Below are 18,180 nucleotides of genomic sequence, written 5' to 3' on the forward strand. Positions count from 1 at the left end.
ATGTGCTTCATCATTTTGTCAAGAATTTGATAGTCTTTCATTTAAGTAAACGTGTATAAGCTACACCTTAGTTATGTAGTCTAAACATGTTTACCCTTTTGATGGATTATACTTGTTTGAGATCTAATCTACCTCTTGATTACTTACATGGCAACTATGTGTTGCCATGTAGTTCTTGACCATCATATGTTGTTTTTCCCCTAATTTAGGTCTAATCTAGCATGTGTATAGGGATGGAGGCGGATTCACTTCCTTAGTCTTCTTTACCGACATTTTATCTCTTTTAAATTCTTGCAAGTTCTATTTTATGCATCTTAATTTCATAACTTTAGTGACAAACCAAGCAAACACCCTATTCCCCCTTATCATTCTAAAACGATTCTAGACGCTTAGGTTGCCTTAAACTAGCGCAGTCCCAGTGGTTCGACTTACCCGACCAATAGCCCTATTTTACAATGATTCGTGCTATTGCGAAGGTTGATGTTTAATTGACCAACCGATCAGTTGCTCACATATGATGGTGAACCATGAATGCTATGATGAGGCATGTCAAGCTGAAGATGCTAGCAAGTGGGAGCTTGTAATGAGAGATGATATGAAATCCTTTATCTTCAATAACACATGGGAATTAGCTGTGTTACCTAAGGGGAATAAAGCACCTCACAACATATGGGTATACAATGTCAAAGAGGAACATGATGGTTCCAAGCGAGATTAGTAGTCAAATGATTTCAGCAAAAAGAGGAAGTTGACTATACAGATATCTTTTCACCGGTTGTAAAATTGGACTACCATTCAGTTGGTCCTGAGCATTGTTGCAATTGAGGATTTGCACCTTGAGTAGTTATATGTGAAAACTGCTTTCCTCCATGGTAACCTAAAGGAATGAAGGAGATTTATATGGAACAGCCAGGGGGTTTTTCAGTCAAAGGGAAAGAGAAAATAGTGTGCAAGTTGAAGAAAAACATGTATGGTTTGAAGTAGGCCCCGAGACAATAGAACAAGAAGTTTGATAGGTTTATGAAGCGACATGACTACAACAAGTGCAACGCTGACCATTGCTACTACTTCAAGAGGTTTAAGTCAAGTTTTATTATCCTCTTACTTTATGTTGATAACACGTTAGTGGTAGGTTATGATTTTGAGGAAATCATCAAATTGAAGAAGCAGTTGTCTAGTGAATTAGAGATGAAAGATCTTGGTGCAGCAACGCAGGTTCTTGGGATAAGGATTAGCAGAGACAAACAGAAAGGTACTTTACAATTGTCTCAGGTTGAGTACGTTGAATAAGATGTGAAGAGGTTTAACATGAATAATGCTAAGACGGTGACTATAGGTGTACTCACCGCCTTAGCATGTGTTTGTGATATATTATGGAGAGAGAGGTATACACAAGAGATTATGAGACAAAGCAAATCATATAGAGCTCTTCTTGTAAACATCCATCATTATTGTTGATAGTAAATATTCCAGCACGCTCTGTGGACGTAAGCAAAACAATTGTGCCGAATCACATAAATTCTTGTGTTCTTTGTGTTCTTATGAATAATGCTAAGACAGTGACTATAGGTGTACTCACCGCCTTAGCATGTGTTTGTGATATATTGTGGAGAGAGAGGTATACACAAGAGATTATGAGACAAAGCAAATCATATAGAGCTCTTCTTGTAAACATCCATCATTATTGTTGATAGTAAATATTCCAGCACGCTCTGTGGACGTAAGCAAAACAATTGTGCCGAACCACATAAATTCTTGTGTTCTTATGTGATTGTTTTTCTTCTTGATTGTTTCTGCATATTATATTTTGATTCCATTATTTCCCAACACTTGTAGTGGTGTTAACAGTATGTGATATATTTTATAAATGGCTAATTTTGTTGTCAAAACAAGTCCGATCGAGTTGTAATTTTTAGCTTCAAAATTTTACAGATTGAAGATCAGATGCGGTTTTGAAGAAGTTCAAATGTTCATGGGTTGCTACACTCTGGGATGATGAGAACAATACTTTAGGAAGGTAAGTGAGTGAGTGAGAACACTTGAGGGAGTTTAGAAGGTTGAAGGAAACAAAGATTTCAATTCTGTCTCTTGGGAACCGGTAGCCAAACATGGGTTGAAGAAGAATTCTTCACTGTCCTTCTTGAACCGATACCACAGATGGGAACCGATAGCCAAAGTACGTCGGAAAGGATTCTGACCCTTGGGAACCGGTTCCAGGAGTCCTAACAGCATCAGGTTTTCAGTTTCCATGTTCTGTTAGTTTCCTTTTTTATCCGAATTTCTTTCCAAGTCCTATGCACGAAATTTTTCATATTTTCAGAGGGAGTAGGACATTCTAAACTGTATATAAACCTTAGTAGTCGTCTAGGTTTATTTACAATTTTAGAGAAAATCAATTCTATATTTTTAGAAAGCCTTTTAGAGAGAGAAAATTTAGAAAATCTAATCTGATTATTCTGAATTTATTTTTGAAAGCACACACATATATTCATGAGTGATTTAGTTATGTTGTTCTCTATCTCATCGGAATTGGAGCTATATTGAAGATTCAGATATTCCGTATGAAAAGCATGATTTAATTCTTCTATATCGAGTTTAGATATTGAAGAACAGAAGTAAAAGCGATCATACTTTGAAAGGGTTGGAGCATTCGTGGAGTGTTGTCTAATCTGCCTGCTACTCTTCTACAAATATCAACCATAAGCCTGAGGTCAAGTTGTTGTTAGACGGGGAGTCGCAAAGTCAGAAGATTATCAGCAATTGGTGTTTGGTAAAACGATAGAGTGCGAGCCAAAGTCAAAGTTCGGATTACTATATTTCAAACATAGTGGATTGGTTTACTTTGGACTGGATAGTTGACAAGATTTTTCCCATACAAACAGTTGACGTATTTTATCAACTGAAATTTCCTCGTTAAAAATCCTGGTGCAATCTCTCTAAACTTAACTTGTTTTACTTTTCAGTATTTATATTTATGATTGTGGATGTTTAATTGATCATACAATTTAATTAATTACAAATTGAGCAAGTTGACCTAATAATCAAATCTAGGTCATTAAAGTAGTTAATCACAATTAAAATCAATGAACTATTTTCACATTCCCAGTAACTCTTGTTTTCACAAACAGAGGGAACAATGGCATGGAAAGAAGGGTTAATTCTCCATTGGAAATGCCTGGTAAGAGAGCTAACTTTAACAGTGGCTCCAAATGGAATTGACAATTAGGTGTGGAGTTAGAATCTGTCATCAAGAGGGCCCAATAATCATGCGAAACTGAAATGTTTTTCCCATCACCCGGCTGATACCACGTGAAATATTATATGAGATCAAATAACTGGTCAACTTCATTGCAACTCCCTTAAGATGAAAATATAGTAGGAATCAGATGTAGTTGGGTTTCCACATTTTCAAAAACTGCACAAGAACATACAAAAAAACGAATAGATGAGGACAAAGCAATACACACACGCACACACACACACAAAAAGATAAGGAAAATGTAAAACAAAAATTGATAGCTAAGGGCCTAGGGTGGGTACGTGGCAGTTAAGAAGCACTAGAAGTTAAAGAACATTTGTTGCCTACTGCCTTACTGGTCCTTGTTACTGCTCTTTCTTTGCTCCCATATGGATCACTCTCAAAGGACCCGTCACCCACTAGTACCCTTGCACCACCTGTCTATCTCTCTTTTATATTTATTTTTCTAGTCTTTGCATCATTTAACCAAACTTTACCTTGGAAACTACTCACCATAATCAACATCGATTACTAGAGAGAGAGAGAGAGAGATGGTGGGACTGAGTGTAATACTAGAAGGTCAAAAGGGTTTTGGTGAGAAGGCACCAAAAGTCATCAACAAAGGCATGAACATGATCAACAAAAGCATGAATATGATTAAACCCTCTTCTCTTTCTCGCCGTAACCCGCCGGCAACTAGTTTTCTTGATCAATGCTTTCTCTGCCAAAAGAAACTCTTGCCCGGAAATGACATCTACATGTACAAGTAAGCATGCACGCCTCTTAATTATCTATCTATATCTATCTATATATATATATGTATGTGTGTGTGTGTGCGCGCGCGTATAAACAATTTGTTTTTTCTTTTTTTTCTTCCACTGAAATCCGCCTTACTTCTTCATCATACCAACTTCAAAATATTGTCACTTCGCTTCATTTTTACGTGTGCACTTACAGTCGAAGCACATCAAAGTAAAAATAATTTATTCACTGGTAAATAAACAAGTATTGTAAGGAGTGAATTTCAATTCAGTGGGACACGCTGCAAAATATATATATATATAGATAACAAATTTAAAATACGAAAGAAGAAAGAAGAATAAAATTATTTAAATATGTACGTTAAAAAGAATAATTTTAAGAAGTAGATTGAGAAAAAGAAAAGAAAAATGAGAGAACTTTTAAAAAATAAAATTATTATGAAAATAGTGAATAATCATTGACCGGAATACTACGAAATTGCAATATACAATGAAAGGACATATATATAATGTGTAGTGTGGAGCTGATGGTTATAACTACTGTCTTGAATTTTTTTGAAAGGTAATTTGGTAATTTTTGAGCCTGATGTGTTGCCCTAATGGGAATTTATATCATTACGAACTCTCCTTATTGTGTACCATTTTCTGAACATACTTAAATCCTTGATGTCAGTGAATTTAGCCCTAATTCTTTAGGGCGAACACATAAAATCTGTATATTCTTGTTTGTGTTTAATCTATTTTTTATTATTTTTTGCTACAATATATATATGCTATTGGGGCTCAAAACCTTTTATAGTATAGGTTCGTTTACTTTTTTTGTTATATATTGCTTAAAAACTTGGCTTACATATATACACACATATATATATATATATATTTATGTATGTAAACACATACAGAGGGGACAGAGCTTTCTGCAGCGAGGAGTGCAGGTACAGGCAAATACTGATGGACGAGGAAGAGACTTTAAAGAGAGGCAACTGTTCATTGGCGGCTTCCATTTTCAGAAATAGAGCAAATTTTAATTAATGGGTTTGCCAACCGCATGTACGTGTTCAAAGATGTGTAATGACTTTGATATCCACTTTTTGTTTGTTCCTCTTCTTATATGTGAAGCCATATATGGTTTGGTTGTTTGACAGGCCACGTGAAATGTGAAGGGTACTGTTGGTATATAATACGTATTTAAAACTTGCTTAATTAGTTTAATTAATCGACTTTGGATTTATGCATTGAGGGTACACTTATTTATTTGTCTAATTTTCAGAAATAGTACTGTTCTATGAAACATTTTTTTTAAATTGATAAATATTTTGAAAGCACGAGATTACTACAACTTTAAAATTTTGTGACTCGAAAGCAATTTTTATTTTTCTTAACTCCTGAAAATATATTTTCCAAGCTATGTTATTTAAAGATGATTTCTGAAAGCGGTAATTTTAAAATAAAATAAAATAAACTTTTTAAAGAAAATAAAAACAGTATAAACTGAAATTCAATTTATTTTTTTTATAGAAAATAGCTAAACAAATTTTTTTTTTTTTGATAGATGTTTTTATTTTTGTTTCCTTTGCAATTGCATTTCTTTTTCTTTCTTTTTTTGCACACAAAAAAGTATTTAAAAAGAAAAAGAAAGAAAAGAAGAGAAGAACAAACAAACAAGCAAGCAAAATTACACACCACCACAAATTTCTTATTTAGGGAGAGGTTGGGGTTGTGTTAGATGTTGTACTCTACCGAACAACTACGATTGAGTGTCCACACGTGTGAGGAGTCACGATCGTCCCTGCACCACATCACAAAGGATCCAGACTCTATATACAAGTATATCTGAGGTTAAAATTTGCTTTTATAAAAAGACATGGCATTCTATAGTCACTGTTAATGTGTCTGAAGCGTCTACGATTGTCTCAGCACCACACCGCAGAGATCCAGGCACTACATACGAGTATAGATTCGTCTCTGCACCACACCACAGAGATCCAGACACTACATACAAGTATATCTTAGATTAAATCCTGTTTTTATTAAAAGAGTTGACATTACTACAGTCACCACTAACGTGTCTAGAGTTTCCACATGTGTAAACGATCACACTCGTCCATGCAGTGCACCAATGAAGATCCAGACTCTACATACAAGTATATCTTAGGTTAAAACTTGCTTTTATAAAAGACTTAACAAAAAAAAAAAAAAAACTTGCTTTTATAAAAGATTTGGAATTACTAGAGCCACACTAATGTACGGACACAACAAAAAGTATAGCCAAAAATAAACCCCGCATTTGTGGGAGCCAAAAGCTTATAAAGCAGGGCTTAAACTCACAAATCCCATGGTTGCATTTTCTGTTGAACATATCTCGCACAAGGTCATGAAAGTAACAAAGCGATACTCAAATTGCTAAATACCTCTACCATGTTTCATTGATGAAACTACCCTATGTTGCGAATATTGCCATAATTCCCCGAAATGAGAGGAACCATGGAGTAACTTTATTCAATAAAAGATGATGGTTGCATTTTTTGTTGAACATATCTCTTCATGAAAGTAACAAAGCGATACTCAATTTGATAAATACCTCTTTGCATGTTTCATTGATGAAACTAGAGACCTTACGTTGCGAATATTGCTATGAAGTATACGTAATGGAATTAAAATTAATAGCATGTGGCAACCGTGTTTTTTGCTTCGGACATGTGTAGTAATGAAACAAAACACGAAAGCGTATTTAATAACGTTATCGAAAAAAAGGCCAAAACTAGAAGTACCAAATTAGTGTTTTTAGTTGCTTCCGAATTATAGCAAAACCACGGTAGCAATAATCAGTAACCAAAAAAATAAAAATAAAAACCCTTAAATAACTTTTAGCTTGCCATTTAATTTGCAACACTTTTTAACCAAACATGTTTTTAATATTTTTGCTTCTAAAAATCTTACAACAAATATAACGTTACCAAACATACTTCCAAATAGTATTGAACACACTCTAAAACAGAAACATTACTTCTATTTCAGGTCAAAACAAAAGCACTAAGCAAAAGCGATTGCTAAACAGGGCTATTAGTCCACTTTTCTTAATTAGAGAGCTTTGATTGAACTGGACCACATTGTCCGAGACCATCTCCTAATTTCTCGTACTAATTGTAATCAGAGAGAGCGTCCGTTGCTTAGCGACATGCAAAAATATTAAGAAAGAACATTAAGATTCGAAGACATTAAAAAGTTTAAGTTCCCATTTAAATGAAAATAAAAAAATATACAAGTTAATCACAAGAAAAATGTCTTGCTAAAGAAACTGCATGCTAGGAGTTTTACAATCAAATACATACACCACACTACCTTGTAGCATCATCATCAACGTCATTATCCCAGTAAATTTGCATCACGCTCAACCAGATTTGAATAGCAAGATTGCTTTCGAGTCCAAATAGAAGTACACAAAGTGATTTGTCTCATGAGTCACATAAGAACCTACACAAGAAAACCAAAGAAATAGAATGATCAATGGCACTGAAACGAGTTATAAACTAGTCTTATCAACAAGAAAAATAGGGTTTCTCTGTCTCAACAACATTCAGACCGAGCAGCTCAAAGCAAATTGCATTTATGAAATGTGAAGACAAAAACTGATGATGAAACTCAGCAGTCGAATGATTATTTGTTGCGTATCGAGAAAAACAAACCTAAGGTCATTAATGGGATCGCATTAAGTAGTATTGTCTGCAGATAATAACTCTATCTATACCTAATTTTAAACAGGGAGGAAATAAACAAAACAGATTGGCATGCAATGTTTGGTAAAGAACATTGAAATGGTAGAAGACAAAAGAGATGAGCTTGTGGGTCTTCTGGAATCAATCTATGGTTGCCCATTACTTGTACTGGAACATTGAAACTGACAATATAGCTTTCGAATTTTGTAATACTTAGCGGACACCATATAGCTTTCGGGTTCCGTAATACACTGGAAACTCGCTACTGAAGCACTGGTGAAAGGCAGCAATCTAAAGCGAAAAATTGACACCTATAACAGACAAAATGTTAAAAGGAGGAAAACGTAGCATATCAAAAGATATAAAGACTTTTTCCCTGCTATCCTAGTATAGTAATATTATAAAATTAAATTGAAAGCCTGATTTCTAATCAAATGACAGAACACAATTGGTGTTGTAGATCCCAACTAACAATTAAGATAGGATCAGGATCTTTAATTTAATACCTCTGTAATTTATCCCAAATTGAATTCATTAGACATTGCTATGTAGCATTTTACACAAATCTGTCACTTAGATCATATCACATGAGATGCTTTAAAAAAAAAAAAACCTCTGATAACAATAACCTTTTATAATGGCAAATTGCAGTACATTGCTACCGAATGGCAGTCCGTTCACAGAATCAAACTTCTACCATTTCAATGTTCTTTACCAAAACTCTCTCTCTCATATAAGCCATTTTCTATTACCAAAAGCTATAACCTAGTGGTACTTCCTCACCTTTTAAAAGTTGAAGGTCAAAGATTCAAGACTTCAAGTCCCCACAGGGACAAAGTGGGTGAGAATCTCAACTTTAAAAAATAAATAAACCTGAGAATGGAACGAGAAACCAAATTGCTCATTTACTCTAACCTGCTGCTGCACCTCAAAGCCCCCAAGCCGTTTCCATCACAATTTATTGTTTCGCATAGTTAATAACTAATGGCTTTTGGAAACTGATTCCCAGCGGAACTCGCTCTCTCTCTCTCTCTCTCTCTCTCTCTCTCTCTCTCAATCTCCCTTTCTATTCAGATCAACAAAAATCCTGTAAAAATGGGTAATAGAGATGAGGTCAGAAAGGGTTTGCTGGGATTGTGTGGGTAGAGAGCAAAAACTAAAGAAAAAGAAGCTATGGTACATGGACTCTTCTAGTTCCCTTAATGTACCATGTAGACACGATGCAACATGGGTACGAGTATAGAATATGTGTCCGACACACAAACCCAAACTAGAGAGCCCGATCCTTCAAATAGCGTGATTGAAGAAAAAGAAGAAAAAAAACCATGTTAACAACCATCTACTCAGAGGGGGCCAACACGTGTTTTCAATTTTAATATTAGGGTGACGATGAGGTTTGAACTCAAGACCTTGCCTTACTCTCATACCATGTTAACATCCACCTACTCTAAAAGCTTAAACTGTTAGAGATGGTGTAACTTTAATAGTTAAATCCTCTAACAAATAGCAAATAGGAGTTTTCTATCAATGAGATACATGAAAACCCTATTCTTTTGTCACATCCAATTTAATTTGAGTATAATTGAGCATATTCTTATTCAACAACATTAACCATTAACAATAGAAAAATATATAACATATTTAAATGTGCAATACATCTCTACGCACCTGTATCCAACTTTTAGACACATATAGGGGAGGCAGAGTGAGAGACTATGCAGGTTTAAAGAGAGAAAGGGAGGGGTAAGAAAGAAAGGAATAGGAGATGGGTTTCAGACATCTGCAACGATGTGTATGCCCTTCAAAAATGGCAACGTTTATCCAGTTTTTCTTAAAGTAGCTGATGTGGTGCTTTTCTAGCTTTTGATTTGTGTAAAATGCCACATGCCAACTTCTAATCAATTCAACTTAGAATAACTTGGTGAGAGTTTAACTTACAGGATCTTGACCACCAAGGATTTGTATCACTTGCTCACCAAGCTATGGGTTAGTTCATCTATAAATAGAGTCCCGTGCTTTGAGTTGAGTTGAGTGAGTTTATTTGATAGGCAAGGAAAAGGAGATTGAAATCAGTGAGGGCCAAGAGCGAGAGTATTCATTTTAGAAGACTGTCTTCTTATTTGTAGTATGTGTGGAATACATTTTGGTAATCCGTTGAGAATTGTAATCCTCATATTTTGAATAAATGTTTTGAATAAAAAGTTAGTCGTGCTTCGCTTGTGGACACAGGCAATTTGCCAAACCACATAAATCTTGTCTTTTTGTGTGTTATTTCCATCTTATTTTTCTTTGTTGCCATTGCATATTTGTTATGTAGAATCCTGGGAGGATTAATTCCTAATATTAATCATAAGCAATATGGCTAGAAAATCCATAATAGGAAGTAATTTCTAGATGCTTATGACATAAAAGATCATCAGTAATCTAAAGGCAATTATTTTTTTTTTCCTCACACTTGTACATCACAACCTAAATAATATTTGCTTGTTTTAATATCCGCCGAGGGTCATTTGATAATTGAACCTTAAGCTAAGGTCAAAAGAAGTTGTAAAATGTTGGTATGCATTTGTACAAATGCTTGGAGGGACATCCCTCGTATATGGTAGGGGTTATGGCGAGAGAGAAATAGGAGATCCTTTGATGGAGAGGAGATTCCTATTTGGTCTCTCAAATACATCATACTGAGTTCTTTTATTTTTTGGGGTAAATGGGTGAAATTGTAAATCAGTGGGGGATTCTGTAGATTTTGTGGATAGACTGAGATTATAGCTGGCCTTTGTTGGCTTTTTTTGTTTGTTCTTGGGAGAACTCCCCTTTCAAGGGCCTTTAATGAAATATTACATATCAAAAAAAACAAAAATTATATTTCAGACCAAGTCTCCTTAACAAGAACTAATGATACATAAAACTTGCCTACAGGCCATCTTGAATTAAAAAAACACTACTTGCCTTTGCCATATAGGTTTCAAACCTAACAAATGATAATTGTATTTTTGAATTGAATGTATAATGCACGTACCATACAAAAAATACTTCACTGCATAAACATTTTTAGGCCTTTCATTTCCTTTAATCATTTTATTATAATACTACCTCCGTCCCACTTTAAATGTCGCGTTCGGGAACCGTGACTCACGTGTTCCCGAACGCGACATTTAAAGTGGGACGGAGGGAGTAAATGATATTTTTAATAGTGTGCCTTCATATAACATAACAATTATCTGTCTAAAACTATTTCATTATCCTAGTGAGCAGGAAACTTAAAATTTTATATCTGATTAGCCAAAAATAGTATATATCTAGGAATTTTTTTCTTAAATTTGTAAAGAGTTTCTTTTTTTTCATTGGCAAGAACCATACTCACACACCCACTTTTGCCCCTACACGGGGACTTGAACCCTCGACCTTCTACTTTGGAAGGTGAGGAAATACCACTAGGCTACAAGGCTCTAGGTACCAATAATATTTGTGATACAGCACATGATATCCCTCTTTCTGGTTAGTACAAAATAGAATATACGAGCAAATAAGTATGCAACTCTTAACGTCTTTTTAAATCTTTATAACCATGAATTTATTTCATTAATCTTTTAATTTGGTTGAATATTGAGGTACGATAGAAAAAATAATAATAATAGAAAAAATCATAATTGTTGTCATATATGTACAACATATAATATATAAATGCTACCGTACTTTTTAACTCAAATCTTTTTATTAGCATTCGTATTCTACCTGTATATGTATATATCAGTAAGTTTGTCATTCATGTTTTCTTATGTCAAAATAAAATTGTATAATACCCATTTTTCCAGCCCTGCATTTTACTAACTATAACCCTTCTGATTGGAGATGCAATGGACTATGGCCCAACCCTACCAGCCTAGGTCAAATTATTATTGATATGTTGTCATCTACTATATACCAATAAATAAATAAAATGCTCTAGTGCTGAATGGAAAAAAAAAAATAAAGTGAGATATGTATATCAACATCTCCTATTACCAAGATTGCAACAATCTTGTTATTTTAATCATATAAACTATTTGAGAGTCTTGACAAATTTTTAGTCATAAAAACAGATTACATAGCAAGTTCTGGTTATACCAACAAAATAATTCAGCATGGGTACTGTTTAACTAGATAAAATAGGAAGAGCCAGCAAAAAGAGCAATTCCACCAGCCAGACATCCATAGATAAGAACAAGGATGGCGACGGGATGGGTTTTTCTGATATTACAACCCCGCCTGCTCCTAGTGAAATGAATATTGAAGCAGCCAAATTAGGTATGGCCAGGTTCCGGAAATGTAAATCAAACACGCAGACACATTGACACACAAATACACCTAACATTACTTCATTATACATTAGGGTTTTTCCACATTAACATAGTCTCTCATCTCTCAATCTCAAACATTTCCTCATTCTCCCATTCCACCCTTTTCTCTCTAAGCCCTCTCTTAATAAGCTATCTGTCATATCCCAACAGCAGCCCATATTATCACCACAAGAATATAATTCGGCAGCTCCAAGCAATCAAACACTAGCAGAGCATTGCAGTCAATACCACTAGATCACTGCATTTGTAATGTTGATGACGATACAGGTGATTGCATAAGACATTTGCCTATATTTATGATATGATTATCTATTATCGAACATTTGTAATAATCACTAGTTTCTTCCTACATCATTTAATAACATAGAAACGCTTTTTTGTTACTCCCTATGATGATGTGGGAATCTTGGGATCAAGGAGAAATTGGGAAACTTTCTTCTTGTTATTTCTCGCTTTTCTACTAAGATGTTTGATTGTAGTATTATGTTTGAGTAAACTTTGTGGTGCATGTGGGATGTACAACTAAATTAGTTATGTTGTATATGTGATTGTTTTACAATCCTTATTTCGTTTTAATTTATGAACCCAATTGCAATGGGAGTGCTGTCAGTTGCCTAGGTTATATGCTATATTCAAATTGTGTGAATTAGAATGAATTGTATATGTTATGCTGGTTATGTTCCTTTTTTTGGTGTCCTCGTGAATATGCTAGTTGCTAAACTATGTTATATTTATTATATGAATAAATCTCATGTTGGTTGTCACTAGATTCTCTCTTTTAGCCTTTCTGCTCTATGGAACTAGCACTCTTTCAACAAACAGAATAAGTTTTTCTCCATATGCCCTCCCCCAGTTGCAATTCCGAAATACGAAACTTTATTCAACCGTGACAATATCTCGAGTCTTAGGACTTGGTTTATCTTTATTATAGAGCGGCACATAATCCAACTTCAGAAAGCAATGTAATTGATAAATTAAGAAGTTCAATTATCCTGCTTAATAAAATGATTTCCTAGAAATGCAAGAGGATCAATCTGGGAACTGAGTTTTGTAAAATTTCAAAAGAACAATAGAATTTGGGCCATTACACGTCCCAAACTGTGACATTATAATATTTGAACTGTCAAAATTGAAGGGAGAAACAGAAAATGAACACAAGGATATACGTAGTTCAGCCACTATGACTTACATCCACGGCACACAAAGCCCAAAGGGCTACATATCTTTATTATACTCTCTTGATTTTTGCATACAATTATCACTTATTATAATAGGTGAAATGAGGAAGACCTGTAGAAAGATAATAGAAAATACTTGTTCTACAAGTATTCTTGCTTTACAAGTATTTTATAACAAAGGAATTATACAAAAAGTCAAATACAAATATGGTAACAAATCTCCTAGCAATATTTTGTCAATGAGTAATTTAATTAAGGGTTCCCATAATAATATTCAACGACACCCCCCTCAAGTTGGTACACGGAGATTTTAACTCAAGTGTCCAACTTGAAACTAAATATGAAGTTGTCGAGAGTCTAAAACGAGTTGATCCAAAGATCCAAGACGAGTTGATCCAAAAATCCAAGACAAGTTGATATACAGTAAGGTATGATAAACCTACTCTGATACCATGTCAAAATTGAAGAGAGAAATACAAAATGAAGAATACAAGGATATATGTGGTTCAGCCACTAAGGGCTTACATCCACAGCACACAAAGCCCAAATAGCTACATTTCTTTATTATACTCTCTTGATTTTTGTATACAATGATCACTTCTATTTATAGGTAAAATGAGAAAGACTTGTAGTTGGAGAATTAAAAATATTTGCTCTACAAGTATTCTTTCTTTACAAGTATTTTAAAATAAAGGAATTACACAAAAAGTCGCGTACAAATATGGCAACAAATCTCGTAGCAATATTCTGTCAAGGACTAATTTAATTAAGGGTTCCTACAATAATATTCTCCAAAATGAACCATGTTCGTTTCATGTTTCGTAGTTGTACGTGATTCTTGAATAGTTCATAACAACTTCATGGACCCTCAACGAATTGTTTAACAATTAATATTTGAAGTTCGTAGGTTGCAAACTACACTCTTGAAAAGGTAAGAGCTGTTATAATATTTCCTTGAAAGTGATATAGACAAGTGCTTTATGGGTTTCTTTTACCTTTTTTCTTTTCTTTTTTATCCCTATGGGGTGGGGGCACTGGAAACTGACAACATGCAAACCAGAACAAAACATTCAGCAGTCTACCATTATCCTTTTTAAATTTTATGCATCAATAAATTTACTGTTACACTATTTTTGTTTCTTCAAGTAAATAGAAAATAGATTGACCTCGTTAAATTGTGGATTGTCTCGCTAAGTCTCAAGCAAAATAAATTTGTATCATGACTTTTATTGCAACAATGAAAATTGTCACAATTTAGTTGCACAATTTATAGTGCGAAATTGGAAGTAAAAACATTGAGCTCATTGCACCTTTACTGCGATAGTTACTTAACTCATCATCTTTTTTTTCCTTTTTTTTTTTTTTTTTTTTTTTTTGAAGTAAGATTATTAGAAGCATTCAAACGGGGAATGCAACCCGCAAAAGAGATACAAGGACGCAGTCTATTCTTGTATTTCTCTTACGGGTTACGTTCCTCTATTGAACATTTCTAATACAATCTTAACTCATCATCATCCTTGCATTTATACCATATGAATGAAGCCAGTCACATGAATTCTTCTATTTTTTAAAAACTATGTTAAGAACAGTACATGAGAGGTCTATATATAGGCATGAAACCCTACGTCTAAACAATCTCATCCACTAGACCGCTTACGGGATATTGTCTCCAATCTTAGGCTGGCTTCATACAACCCACCTTAAGTTTGAGGGGGATTGTTAGATTATATTGTACAACACTGTTATACTATATTGTAGTACAATGAACTTTGTGCTATCTTGTTATTCTATTGCATGCATATATATAGGCCTCTCATGTACTTTTCTTAACATAGTTTAATATATTCATTTACTTTTTCTTTTTATAAGTAATATATTCAATCACTTTTATCATCATTCTTTTCTATTACAAGTCATCTCTACCATAATATTTAACTATTGAAAATCATTTCCAAAGATTTCATCCCATTTAACTTCGGTCTTCCTCTTTGCCTCCTACCATCTATGCAAATTAGTCTTCCTCTTCTTACCAACGCATTTATATATCTTCTTTGGATACCATACCACCTAAGTCTATGTTCACTTTTCTCATCACTAATAGGCGCCACTCCTAATTTCTCCCTCATATTTTGATTAGTAACCCTGTCTCTTCTAGTCAACCCTATCATCAGCCTTAATACCCTCATTTTTTTTTACATGAATTTTTTTTTTTTTTTTTTTTTTTTTTTTTTTTTTTTTTTTTTTTTTTTGGTGGTAAAGCCCTCTATACAATTGAATTAAATCACAACAATAAAAATATTACCACCATATTATTAAAAATGTTCAAAGCTATGTTACCTGGACTCGGATACGTGTATTGGGTATGAGTAGTATCCACGCATCGGATGTTTCAAATTCTCAAAGAGAATGACGCATGTACGCTGCTAAATATTCATATTATTTAATGTTTTATTTAATTTTCTTGATGTAACTGTTCAAAATCATGAGAGAGAGAGAGAGTCTGCAGACTTCTTTCTTGTATATATTTCACAGTACCCTAATAAGCCTATGTAGGCTTATATAAAGGATACAAGACTGACTTAATAACACAAGGGCCCTACCAACTATATGTAATTACATAATGACCCAACATATATATATATACATATATATATATATATATATATATATATAAACATTCTAATACTCCCCCTCAAGCTGGAGAATATATATCAAATAATCCCAGCTTGGAACAGATAGTTCTTAACCGGTTATGACCCAATGCTTTGGTAAACATATCAGTTAATTGATCTTCAGACTTCACGAATGGAGTAAAGATGCTCCCACGTAATATTTTTTCTCAAATGAAGTGACAATCAACTTTAATATGTTTGGTCCTCTCATGAAACACAGGATTTGATGCAATGTGAACTGCTGCTTGATTATCACAGAACAATGGAGTAGGAGCTTCAACTGTCACCCCAAGTTCTTTTAGAAAATGTTGCATCCATGTCAACTCACTAGTGGTATGGGCCATTGCCCTCTACTCAGTTTCAGCACTAGATCGAGCTACCACCGTTTGCTTTTTACTTCGCCATGTAACAAGATTTCCTCCTACAAATGTGCAGTAGCCTGTAATAGATCTCCTATCTGAAGGAGAACCAACCCAATCGGCATCTATAAAACCTTCCACCCTGAGATGACCATTTGATTTATATAGTAATCAAAAACCTAGAGCTTGCTTGAGATATCAGATAATCCGAAGAACAACAATCCAATGTGCCATTCTAGGGGCTCCCATGAACTGACTTACAACACTAACTGCATATGAAATATCAAGTCGAGTGATAGTGAGATAAATTAATTTCCCAACAAGGCGACGAAATCTGCCCAGGTCATTAAATAGATCACCCTCATCAAACACAACTTTTGTATTTGAATCCATAGGAACATCAACCGGCCGACCACCCAACATACATGTTTCTTCTAATAAGTCCAACACATATTTTCGTTGAGATAAACTTATACCCTTCTTGGATCTAGCAACTTCAATACCCAAGAAATACCTAAGTTTACCCAAGTCTTTAGTGTGGAATCGATATTGCAGAAACAACTTCAACTTAGCAATGCCTTCAGAATCATCACCTGTGATCACAATATCATCTACATACACCACAAGAAATATGAAGCCAGCTTTAGTGCGCTGGTGAAATACCAAATGGTCAGTCTGACATCTGTTAAGACCAAATTTTAATGCCGCCTCAGAGAATTTTCCAAACCAAGCCCGTAGAGATTGTTTCAATACATACAAGGCCTTTTTAAGGTGACAAACAGGCCAATAGCAGCGATAACCTTTATGAGAACGAGAATATCCAAGAAATACACACTTTGTGGCACGTGGGTCTAGTTTATCAAAACCAGGACCAAGATTGTGGACATAACATACACATCCAAAAACTCTAGGAGTAAGAGAAAACAAGGGAGAATGAGGAAATAAAATAGAATGTGGAGATTTGCCATCTAATACAGAGGACGGCATACGATTAATAAGATGACAGACAGTAAGAACGGCATCACCCCAAAAACGTTTAGGCATACTCATATGAAACAAAAGAGCATGGGTTACTTCTAAGAGAGGTCGATTCTTACGTTCTGCAACTCCATTTTGTCGAGGAGTATAAACACATGAATTTTGATGAATAATTCCTTTATCACTAAGATATGTATCAAAGGGGGTTGAAGAATATTCCTTAGCATTATTAGAGTGTAGAATACGAATTGGGCTTCCAAACTAAGTTTTGATTTCTTTTCGAAATTTTTGAAAAATTAAAAATAACTCAGAACGATCTTTCATTAGAAACAACCAAGTCAGGCGAGAATAATCATCCACAAATGTCACAAAATAATGAAATTTATTGATTGAAGAATGCTTTATTGGACCCCATACATCTGAATGAACCAAATGAAAAGAACTAGAGACACGATTATTAACCCTAGACTTGAAAGATACGCGATGGTGCTTACTAAGTTGACAAACTTCACATGACAAGAATTTCAAATGACTAAGACTAGGAACTTGATACTGCAAAACTTGAAGTGACGGGTGACCAGTGCCACTGGAATGGAGACAGAGAAGACTGAAGAGCCACAGGATAAGGTTCCAAATCAAAGTAATATAAGCCACCAACTTCATGCCCCGTACCAATCTTCTTCTACATCTTGAGATTCTGAAACACACAAGTAGTAGGATATAATGTAACAAAGCACTGGAGAGATTTAGTAAGCTTACTGATAGACATTAAATTAAAGGGAAATTGAGGAACATATAAAACAGACGAGAGAGACAAGGAATCACTAAGTTGAGTTGTCCCCAAACCTGAAACCTTAGTGGATGAACCATTAGCAAGAGTAACACTTTGAGAAGGAGGTACATAATTAAAGTCAGATAGAAGAGAAGAACATCCAGTC

The 18,180-nt window shown here is 34.5% G+C and overlaps 1 protein-coding gene across 2 annotated transcripts in view; it reads right to left on the minus strand.

The window, feature by feature from the left end:
• Window positions 1–6,892: 6,892 nt before the first annotated feature.
• Window positions 6,893–18,180, minus strand: part of LOC132294056 (uncharacterized) — a 28,813-nt gene continuing 17,525 nt past the window's right edge. The window contains exons 3-4 of one of the 2 annotated variants that reach the window (XM_059791786.1): window positions 7,342–7,473; window positions 6,893–7,168 (exon numbers count right to left, since the gene is read on the minus strand). In XM_059791786.1, coding sequence (XP_059647769.1) covers window positions 7,391–7,473 — 83 coding nt within the window. In that variant the 3' untranslated portion in view covers window positions 6,893–7,168; window positions 7,342–7,390. Of the gene's footprint in view, window positions 7,169–7,217; window positions 7,474–18,180 lie in introns of those variants that run through there. The other variant, XM_059791778.1, reaches the window with a different exon arrangement.

The sequence above is a fragment of the Cornus florida genome, unplaced genomic scaffold (genome assembly GCF_030987335.1).
Source record: "Cornus florida cultivar Cherokee Brave unplaced genomic scaffold, ASM3098733v1 CherokeeBrave_3.0.0_Hap2_Chr01, whole genome shotgun sequence".
NCBI classification, from domain to species: domain Eukaryota; kingdom Viridiplantae; phylum Streptophyta; class Magnoliopsida; order Cornales; family Cornaceae; genus Cornus; species Cornus florida.